The 11530-nt window shown below is 40.1% G+C and overlaps 2 protein-coding genes across 4 annotated transcripts in view; both read right to left on the reverse strand.

The window, feature by feature from the left end:
• Positions 1–2405, reverse strand: part of LOC109472370 (serine/arginine-rich splicing factor 3-like) — an 18113-nt gene extending 15708 nt beyond the window's left edge. The window contains exons 1-2 of one of the 2 annotated variants that reach the window (XM_019772073.1): positions 2348–2405; positions 1441–1499 (exon numbers count right to left, since the gene is read on the reverse strand). The gene's annotated coding sequence lies outside the window, so the exon portion shown is untranslated. The remainder of the gene's footprint in view (positions 1–1440; positions 1500–2347) is intronic. The other variant, XM_019772074.1, reaches the window with a different exon arrangement.
• Positions 2406–2896: 491 nt separating this feature from the next.
• Positions 2897–9654, reverse strand: LOC109472367 (serine/arginine-rich splicing factor 3-like). 2 transcript variants are annotated; one of them, XM_019772069.1, is made up of 9 exons: positions 9399–9654; positions 9059–9099; positions 8869–8877; positions 8341–8349; positions 7804–7812; positions 7454–7589; positions 4920–5096; positions 4519–4596; positions 2897–4290 (listed from the first exon to the last, which is right to left on the reverse strand). In XM_019772069.1, the coding sequence occupies exons 1-9, from the start codon at positions 9620–9622 to the stop codon at positions 4227–4229; spliced, it is 747 nt and encodes a 248-aa protein (XP_019627628.1). In that variant the 5' UTR covers positions 9623–9654; the 3' UTR covers positions 2897–4226. The 2 variants fall into 2 exon arrangements, with proteins under 2 accessions (XP_019627628.1, XP_019627629.1); XM_019772070.1 differs by lacking the exon at positions 8341–8349.
• Between the last annotated feature and the right edge of the window lie 1876 nt (positions 9655–11530).

Below are 11530 nucleotides of genomic sequence, written 5' to 3' on the forward strand. Positions count from 1 at the left end.
CCATGACAAAACCAGCTCCAGACACAAGTAGAGGGACACATGACCAACAATGGTCAAATTGCAAAAAACTGCTGTGCATTCTTCAAAGTATATTTGCAGTGTCACAAATTTGCAATGCCCATGAAAGAAATTGTGACCTTCAAATACGTTGAATATGAAAGCATTATCTGTGCCAAAAGGTTGCCAAACACGCTTTAGAATATGACAGTCATCTCTCTACTCTATATCCTTCATTGCCAAATTTGGCTGTGATGTGCAATGTACGGATGAAAATCTTTGAAGTTGAATGTGACTTTCAGATGTCCTGGCATGGGATCTATCCAGCGGTTTATCTCCAAGCAGATGTTGGGAGTGAAGATCATTATACATGTACATGTACATACAACATTGTAGGTATACAGCACAAGTTGGTTGTTGTCTTTTATGCCAAGCAACTTGTCACATCTGGGAATAAGGCTACTGCACCACTCAGACTTTGAGAAGAATGGACCATATTAAAACTGTTCAGAAACTATTGCAATCATTTCTTTTATACTTCATGGGTGGTAACAGTGAATGGAACAAATAAAAATCTGCATACACCTACGTACATTTGTATATAAACACAGTGCAGGTTAGGTGCGTGTAGACATCAGAAATACCTGCACAGCTCCAATTTTACCTGCACTAAGGTGCATATGCACCCAGTACATTTGTACTTTGAGCCCTGGACAGTCAGCATGATGCAATGAATTTTGGTATAAAATGATTGATACATGTATTTTACTGGTGAAATTCTTGTCCAATTATTTTCGTGACAGCAGCTGCATAGACTATAGAGTGCCTGTCTATACTGTAGAGGTAATCAGGTGTGTAAAATAGCTAGGACACTGCAGTGCACACAACCACCACACCCAGAATAACAAGATAACAAGAATGTACAATATGTCAAGGACATTCAATTTAGTTACTAGTACTCTCCAAGCAGAGTTTTAGGCTCCATCTCATATTTGACATGTTTATATACATTTTTATCAGGTTTTCTTCTTTTTGTATTAGTAGTCTGTATCATTTTATTTTTCGCTACCCAGACTACAGTGCCATATTGGACACTGCCAATTTGATAGACAAGTCTTCCTAATTTGATACTGTTTTGTAGCCACCAAAAGTTGATAAAGTTCACCATACATTGTAATTGTTGTTATAGACTTTTGTTTAGATTAGAGAGACAATCATTCATAGGAAGAGTGCAAATCATTATATTGTAATTATCAGAGTGAGACAATAATGTGAGATGAGGGTACTAATATGTGATGTTACCGCCTATCATCATGCCTAATTCACCAAAGCTTCCACCAGATACAAATTATATTGATATCAATATTGAAGATGTGCAACAAAAAGGATTGGTAACAGTGAAAGTGACAAATAAAGATAAGCTTAAGTTTTGTAAGTACAAACCTTTTAATCCCTGCTGGTTGGCGTAATATCAGTATAGTATCTGAAGACTGCTCCCTGGTCTTATGTAAACAAACAAACAAACATATTCAGTACAAAAATAAACATCATATCCCATGTTTATATACTGTATCAAAGACATAGAAAAACACAGCTGAGCAGTGAGCATAATCAAAGATATGTGCAAGGTCATTATGATTTTATATAGTGACATAAATTCTAACATTCCTACATAATAACAATACTCAGTACTAAAAAATCAATATGAATGCGCAAGGCTTACTTATGTAAATAATCATAATAACGTTACATGTATTAATTTTGTTTGTTTTGAAATATCTGTGTAATATTTTATGGGGTTATATCATGGAAGTTTAAAACCTTGGTTCAATATCAGTATCTCCCGGATTCAATATCAGTATCAACATGCATAGGAGATATGATAAGATCCTACAAATTTCTTCTGTATAATAGTAATTTTCGAATGCTATTACACATGTTGTATGGCTGCCCCCCTCCCCCATGCTCTATAGCGGAACGCCCATCGCATAATTTTTGACAGGTAGTTCCCTCGCAAAGCTAGGCCTCACTTTAATGTATCTGTCAATTATGGGTTACCTTCAAGTTTTAGTCGTTTAAATTAGTGACTTGAGGAATATAAAAGGAACCAAGATTGGCAAGCGAAGGCCGGTTTAAAATTTTACAGGGGGCCTCGGCCCGGTGCACCAAAGCCTGGGGAGGGCGTCACGAAACGCGACCTATATTCCATCCAGATATCGGTGTATCTCTTACGCGTAACTCCACAACCATACCGCTAAATGATGCACGGATTTGTTATAAATAGTTTTTCATTCAGCGTCATGAAGAATACGAGAGTAGAATGGAGCACAAAGCCATGTTTACAACTCACCTCCTGACCTAACGCACCCCCACACTCCAAAATGGCCGTCCGTCGGTTCGACCGGCACTCGGGACTACTCGGAAAGCCGACGAGGCCCGAAGTGTTTCCGAAGTCGGCACGACACTCGCGCCCCCTGGGGAGCGTTACACTTGGGACTTCCCTATCCAGGTTTGACCAGCCGAAAAAAGAACAGATACGGGGTATGTGGACGTAAGGAATGTCTTGGTTGGGAATTAAATTACTGAGGGCCTTTCCCCACACATAATTGTCCTCATCTGTATCCAATTTCATTTTATCCTAGTGAGAAAAGGGCCATGGTGTCAGATATTTTTAATCATCTGTGCTTCATAGCTTACTTATTCAGTTCAGATTACTGATATTTGGTTTCACACAACTTTTCATTTATTCTTATTACTTGTAACGTTTCATGCGAGTATTTCGCTCCACGTCATAACTCGGTGTACTGTAACGAATAGTATCCCATACAATAATTTGACCCCCCCTCATTTCCACATGCATATGCAGCCTCACCTGTTGCACAATTAATACACACACAAAGATATCTGGTGATCTTTATTAAAAGCACATCAAACATTCAAAAACAGCGGACGAAGCACTGGCGGTAAGAAATAGAAGGACCTTCTCGAAAAAGCAACAGAAAATCACTGGACAAGAAGGCTACATCATAAACTGCTTCCAAAGCTGGTTCAGACAAGTGTAGAGCTAGTTGCAGAAATTTCTGTTACTAACGTTCATGGAACACCTATACAGAAATAACAAAACCCAACTAACAGTTATTATTACACCATATACAGGAAATCTCACGGTATGACTCCACTTACACCTATTATTTGTCACAATATCACTACCAGTCTAATAAATTTCACATATTCACCAAAAGAAAACTTCAAATAGTAATTCAAGATGATGAACTTGTCTCTTCCAGTATCTATTTTAGAAGCTCCGGCTGAAGTATTGCAGACAAGCTTGGTCAGAGGAAGTTACTGTTCTTGACAGACTATGGCAGAACTACAGGTAATGGAATGTACTATACTAGACACATTTTTATGAATGCTCAAAAAAGTTGGCTTCAACTGTAGCATCGCATGATTTCTCAGCATCAACTAGACATTCATCCCTTAGCTGCACAGGTAATACCAAAGCTAGCGGATATATGCGATACATTTCTCCAATAATATAATGCCATCACCTCCATATACAGGAATATAGGGCCAAACAGCTCTGCTAGCAAAAGGACTTTCAAGGTTTCTTTCACCACTTTAATCCAACAATACCAGCTATGTTTGTACAGCACTAGTCATACTCATACTCAACTTCTTTTTTCTTCCCTTTTTCAGAGTAAATCCTTGGAGGAGGAAGGATTTCAACAATGACATCTCACAGAGATTCAACCAAATCTTCAAAATGGTGGCAGGAAAAAGTTTTTACGACTGTTTCCTCTTATTCAAGTCTTAAAAAACTTTCATGCCACCAAATTGAATAATCAAGATTACCGTTTTTTTGTTCCTTCTTGACATTGTTGTTTTCCAGTGGATGGTAGCATGCTTTCACAATGGAAAACATTTGATGGAATTGGTTATTGAACCCCCACATTTACTCCACAATCCTCCACAGGATTTACACAGTTGAAGGGAAATACCAAACATCATATTTCTTTAAAACAAAATTTTATCTTACATTTTTTTTTTCTTGCTACAGAGGGGGCTGTGATTCAGAGGCCTGCTCATGTCTACTTCATTACCAAGGTCTCCCGACAGCCCGACCAACTCTTTTAACACTTACACTAAATTTACAAGATGAAATGTGGTAAAGGTTTGTGTCTCTCTGCAGTTCCAGTTGGCCTGGAGCTGAGAGGAGGTAGCTTGCTTCAGTCGTCGTTTTCCTTCTGCACATCATCTACTCCGTTCTCTTTAAGCTTGTCTGGAGAGCCACTGCAACAACAGAGAAGATGGTCTTACACATTTGCACCGATGTTAAAGAGGCAATTGCATACTCTCAAAGCCTCATCACTACATTCTACCACTTCACATGCATTTGTAATGGTCATTACCCACCAGGCAATCATGAAACAGGATGTTAAACACATGGTTTCTTTAAAATGATACTCATATTAGGGGCTTGCAGAACTATCCATGTTGGTAAGAGGAGGGTTGTCTAACCTGCGTCCACGTGACGGGGAACGGGAGCGCTTCTCTGGAGTCCTTGACCTGGAGCGCGATTCGCGCCGGGAGCCAGACCTGGGGAGAAAATGGGTAGAACTTTGTGAGATTTTTGCTGTTCAAAAAGGCTGTCTATATCATCAAAAATAGTAACTGGGCAAAAGTAGACAGGTTTTATATAAAGTATGTGAACATCTATTAAGTGTCTATAGTTGCAAGAAAGCTCAACACCAAATTTACACCATGATGCTTATGATAGTTTAAGAGGTGACAATTTTACAAAGTGCCAATCACTAGTTTTGTGACCTGGAACGACAATTGTATGAAGTTTTCCATTTGACATGGTGACAATGCCGTTCTGTTACCCTATCCACATAAGTGGTTTATCACAATCTACCCACCTGCTGCGTGGAGTGTGGCTGCGGGACCTGCTGCGGCGGGACCTGCTGCGGCTCCGACTGCGGGAGCGGGAGGGCGAGCGAGACCGGCTCCTGCTGTAGCTCCTCCTGCGGTCGCGGCTGCGGGACCTGGAGCGGGACCGCGTGCGGCGGCGGCGGTCACGGCTGCGAGAACGGCTCCTGTCGGGGGCACAGACACAACAAACCGTCAGCTCAGCCCGAGTTAACGGTGGGAACATTCGCATGACATTGTCAACCTTTCTGGGCCTGGCCTTCTTCCATGGACCTGCAGTAGCTTACACGGGAGTCAAAAGCAACATTTACGCCTGTCTTTATATAAAACTGATTCCCCCAAACTACTTTGACAACTGATTACTGCATACAGCAATAGTCATATTTGGCCTCAGCGCGAACTTCAATGCTGTCATGAATACGTGTTTAGTAAGATCCAATGAAACAAGATTTGGTTGTGTGGTGTAGAACAGAATTACATGCACCGTCGTACTTTAGTGGTGTGAGTAAAGAGAATTTGAGTAGTGAATACCCCCAAAGGGCCTTGTGACAAGATTTCGTAGAAAGACTGAACCAGATTGGTCACAATTTTATCAGTGATTGAAAGGAGAGGTCTTTTAGGTAGTAGGCAGTTTTGAAGTAAGGAAAAGTAAGAGATTGATTTCAGGAAGATAGTTTGGGTCAAAGAGTTGTAGTAAATGATCTGTAAAGTTCAGACTGGCACTGCTTGAATTTATCCAGAGAATTTTTTGTAAGACAAAGAGAAGACACAGGTTCAGAAAAAGAATGTGGATCATTCAGTCCTTTTAAAAAGTGTTACTGGTATATTTTTGGACAGCATGTTTTTTAGAGAAGGAAGTTTTGGTGACATTTTACTTATGTACCAAGGAAACCCCCTTAGCATATAACAATGCACAACATTGGATGCAGTGAACATCAACATCTTGTTGGTAACAATGCTTAGCCAAAATTAGTATTTTTTATTGCCTTTCGACCAGACAAGAGTTATGTTCAAATCAGCCTGAACACAAGTGCTCCCTGTCAACTGTAGCTGTACAAAACTTCCACAACATTCAGTACTGCAGGGACAAGCAATTTTCATAGCATCTCACCACCTCCCATCCTCACAGCAAAAATTATCTTTCCTTCTTTACAAGAAAGGAAAAATAACAGTGTTCTCTCTACAAAAACAGTATTTTGTAAAATTGCCAAAAAATTTTGGTCGTCTTTAAATCATCATGCTGTTCAAATTTAGTTTAAAAAAAAAACAGTTGAAAACTACTTTTATGTATAGTTCTTAGCCATGTGGCTAACCTGTATAAGATGTGAGGTGGTGCAGTACATACCTACCCTAACTGCAGCAAACTTAACTACAGACAGTATATGGCACCTGGTTTACTGGAGTCGAATCTACTGTCGTAACACTGCACAGTGCAGATTGTCGGACAATCTCACACATAATCAACGGTATGGTAGAATGCTGGGTGAGTAGGTCGATCAACTCGGGCTCACACAAGGGCCGAATGTGTCGACGGCTGAGCCGAAACTGACTTGAGAGCCGTTTTCTGAATGGCCGATGGTCGACTTTATCGGATTGGTGGATGTGTGGGAGGAACACATGCTGGGATTGGCTAGCTGATCATGAGCGTGGCGACAACTGTATGCTGATTGGCTCAGCGCCGATCACATGATGTAGACTACGCTGATTGGCGAGTGCCGATCAGGGAAGTGTGCCACACGCCTGGCGCCCACAGAAGGTACATGGAGAACTTTCAACGACTCATGTGGTGCGTGTGGAGAACTGACTCAAGGAGGAAAACCGCCTGCAAGTTTTACACCAAGTGGCACAGAATAAGTATAATAAGTATGCAGAAAAGAAAAATATTTCATGTGCAATAAGAGATGCGCATACAGATGTAAGGCAACCATTACCATGTCCAAAATGTTCTCATATCACAAGTCATCAAGAGTCTTAGATATTACTTAACTGGCTACCAATGCCACAAGCTTTTCTTCAGTATATTGCACCGTTTAGAATTCATTTGGGTCATTCATGTAGTGTCTTTTTTTTTGCAAATCATCAACAATGTCATTACTTCAAAATCATGGTTACCACATTGCAGCGATTTACATCATCAATAGAATGCTGAAAGCTGACAACAAGAACATTTTAGAAATGGGATGGAAACCTTACAGAAAAAGCACTTTACCAGTATGTAAAACATGAGGTAACAAATCAACATGGCCTGGTCGTTCTAAATACTCACTCTCTTCTGCCAGCAGCAAAAATACAGTTAGCCAAACAAGAAACAAGATTAGGCCCCAGACTTTTCTGTAAGCCATGCAGAGTAAAGTCTACTTACATGTTCACCAAACACATAAGACGGGAATGTTCTAATACTGTACATGAGGGGGGAGAACAATTTACGGTAAGAGCCACAAAGCAAGCTTCTGAAAATAACCCAGGAAATATGGCTACGTTAGTAAACAGTATATCGCAGAAAGAGTGTGAAATGTGTTATTACCGGCGGCGGTAGCGGTAGCAGTCTCGGGCATAGTGTCCGCGCTCGCCACACTCGTAACAACGGTCTAGTGGGTCAAAGGGACGACGGTAGTACGGAGGCGGCGGGCCATATCGCGAGCGTCGACCACCTCCCATTCCTGTTAGAACAGAGATACACCATCAGCATCATCAAAATGATCGTCTTCGTTTTCATTTAGTTCAGTTTAAGAGTAATGAACAAAATGTAAATGTTCTAGCTTGGTAATAATTTCTTGTCACCTTGCCACTATTTTTCGTATCCAACAAGGAATACAAAGTCGTTTAACCTATATGCTTAAATGCACAAAATGTATGTCTAGCTTGCGTACGCACCTTCTCTCGCTGTAATGTGTAATCCAAAGTGAATATGTTGTCAATACACGGCCGTCACATTGGAGGGGAAACAAAAACAAAGGTAAGCAAAATAAGCAACCTCTCAACTGTTCAATGAAAATTTAACAATATTATCAGTGAGTGTATGTGTGTCACTGTCAATGCCTCGTCTTTTGGGAGACGTTGCACAATTCAATAGTGGTACCCTATAGATGCCTAGATATCAATATTCCTAAATCTATCAGAAATATGGGTTACAGTGTAACTTTTATATGTCAACATCCTTTTCCTTTCACTTAATGTGTTTGTGTTCCACAGGCTAGTTTCAGAGTAGCAGATATGAAGACATTGATTTATACAGTCAAAACATTTCATGGTGTACACATAAAAATGGTCTTTTAGGAAACAGTTCATCAGACAATTCCCTTTACTTTAGGCTGTCTGACCAAAGTTTGTGATATGCTGGCACAGTCTTGTGATAGTCCCAGTGCACTGTGCATTAAGGGTGGGTGTGTAGCAATGCGAAGTAATCCACACCTTCCCTTGCTGCAACCATGTGTGTTCATCCAAAGTGAAGGTGTTGTCAGTGTGGGGGCATCACATATAGAGGAAAAATGGAAACAAGTTGGGCAAAATACAAATCTGGCCATCAGAGACACCAACAATTTTCCATTTGCCAAGAAGACTGCTTCAAGGCTCACTTCTTACTTCAGGGCACACCAAACATTATTTTGCAGCCGGTAGCACACTTGTGCATTCTGTGTACCATGCACAAGTATGGAAAAATCAGACATTCAAAATAAATACTGTAAATCACTTTATATTTGCATTTTTCGCATGTCATTTCTGTGCCACAAATTTATCATTACCACGAACAAATAGTTTGCCAACTTTCTTCTGCACCTGTCGCCACCGCAAACATACAGTTCTGCGAATATGTCCATTTTTCTCAGACTTCTAAATTTTGTTACCGCGACTATAAAGTGATTTACAGTAGCTAATAGCAAATCCAGGTAACAGACACTTTAAAAAATGGCACAAAAATCTTGTAAAGATTCTCCTAACCTTGGCGAGCTGAAGTTGTGAAGGATACAGCCAGGATGGTGGTTGACATGTAGGAAAAAGAACAAATCGTTAGGACTTGGTAACTAGGAAGTTAGGTGACCGAAAGTTTATCAATTACAAAATAAACTCATAATAAGTTGAAGAAATTTTTTGGGAAGGTACATGACTTTCTTACACAAAATATACTTACCCGTGGACATCTCCACACGGGCTGGTGCTCCACAGATCTCTCTGAAGGAAGAAAAAAAATCAATCACATGATTGTCCTTCAAACTTGAAGACAAAAGAAGAAGCAAGGTTTGCAATCAAAATTTGTCAAATGTCGTAAGCAAATTTGTATCCTGACATCTATTTTTCTTTGACTTCCTCCATCCACCATCATTAGAAATGTCCATGCTCAAGGAGAAAGGCAACCATATTTGGGCAACTGCTAAATATTCACTGTTTGATTGCAGCTCTACTGATGCACTGGCACTGTATCTGATAAGTGTTTAAATCATATTCATGTCATGGCAGCTGCTGAGGTATACCTTCTGTCTAGGTGCTTGACGGCATCCTTAGCATCACGGGGGTCCTCGAACTCCACAAACGCAAAGCCCGGCGGATTGCGAGCCACCCAGACGTTTCTCAAGGGGCCGTAGTAGCTGAAGATGTCTCGAAGCTCCCGTTCGTTCCCGCGGGTACCCAGGTCCCCCACGTAGACCTTGCAGTCCAGGGGACACTGGTCGCGCGGATCTCTCCCATACCTCGACATGATGATCTACAACAGGGGTGAAATAAACTTGATTTACATGTCAAGTCTCCATGTAACCCCTGACCTGCTCTACTGACCCCAACTAGAAAACAGTCGAAAAACCTGTGACGCAAATAGTAAAATATAAACAAATTCAATTCATGTTATTACAAACTTATTTTTAAATAATAGAAATGTCACCTTGATACATATATAATATTATTAAGTGCTCAGCAGATGTAAAGCTGCTTGTAATCCGATGCAAATTGGGCTAAGCAGTATATAAGATGATGTAATTTCTTTTTAACAAGATCAAGTCATCCACAGAACAGTTTGAACAGACAATATTTATGCAAAATTAGCCTGGTGTAACACTAAGAGTGACAGGATTATGAAAAGACAACCATGAAGTTGATGAACACTCTTTTACACGAATATATTTGCCTGAACACGTGGTACAGCAACCCTCCAGACTAAATTTTTAGCTTAGGAGCGCATGCGCTCCTAGCCTCAAAAAGTTAGGCGCGCAGGCAAACATTTGGGCGCGCAGACAAAAAATCTGGTCGCGCAAAGTACTTTTTAATTTAGAAGCCAAGAGAATAATGTACCTAAGCAGACAATTAATAATTCTTTCATTATCATAGAAAAAAAATCTAAATTCACCATTTGTACTAAAAGAATTGTGATAAATGAAAGACCAAACAATGATTTTAAAAGTAACTGTCTTTAATGTGTTCAAAGTCACTTCATCTCAGTCGTTAGGCCAGGCTGACTGATATGTCGGTCTCCTAGGCCTCTGCAGGGTTGGACAAGTTTTCTAAAATCCAACCCTATCGGGCAAGTGCCTGGTCATTTTCACTTGCCCAAAATATAAATGACATATATCTATGCATTTATCATTGCAACAATGAAATCCTTTTATTTTTTTGGAAAAAAAAACACTTAACTGATAACAATATTAACATTGCTACTCAAACCATTTTGTTAACATTAAACTTAAAGGTACAGGTTTTCCACAACAATGAAGACAATCTTCTTTATTTTTTACAACTTTTCAGGTATTACACTACATGTCTGAAGTAGTTTCATTGACAAAAATAATTCATAAAAAAATAAAAGACAATAAAAAAAGCTCATGGAAAAAGGACAGAGTAGAAAACAAGGGGAAGAATCTATTTGGAATTGCCTATAATTATTTAATAATAATGCTACACAAATGTCTAAATACCTTGAGTTGAAACGTTGCTATTAATATTAATTATTTCTTCAACTGTATCAAAACAATCTACAACTTAGTTTCAGTTGACCTTTGAACAAATGAAAAAGTCTGCACAACAGCGATCTGCCCAAGTTTTCCTTAGAGGAGTTCTAGTAGAAAATCATATCAGTCAGGCATTGCCAAACTTCCCTATCCTGCGCGCTCCTGGGCCATGAGGGAGGATCTCTTTTCAAACACAAACTTTTGCCAACAATCAAATATTTGTGGCTGATAAAGATATTTATCTCCTTGGTTTCCCCCCAAATTTAGGCCAGATGGAAACATCGTGTATGACTACCGGTCGCGCTAGGTCCACTGCACTACACTGCACTGCAAGGCTCGCACTGCACAAGTTTTGAAGGCGAGATCTCGTCACCTGACCCCTCTAATGGTATAAGGATATCAAGTCTCGCGAGAGTCGGGCCGTGAGTGCACACCAAATGAAACAAGATGGCGACCCGGTTGTGTCGGGCTTGTTTTTTCGCCGGAAAATAGCTGTTTTGCCGCTTTATTTGCCGAGATAATGGTATCTACGGACTTGTAATGGGTTTTCTGACAAATGAACATGATTTTGCCTGGCATTGATATGACATTCTTACGGGAAAAAATAGAAATTTTTGCCTCTAACAGCGCTATAGTCAATAATTTAGGCGCACCGCGGATTCTCTGCC

The sequence above is a fragment of the Branchiostoma belcheri genome, unplaced genomic scaffold (assembly GCF_001625305.1).
Source record: "Branchiostoma belcheri isolate BF01 breed outbred unplaced genomic scaffold, Haploidv18h27 scaffold270, whole genome shotgun sequence".
Lineage (NCBI taxonomy): Eukaryota > Metazoa > Chordata > Leptocardii > Amphioxiformes > Branchiostomatidae > Branchiostoma > Branchiostoma belcheri.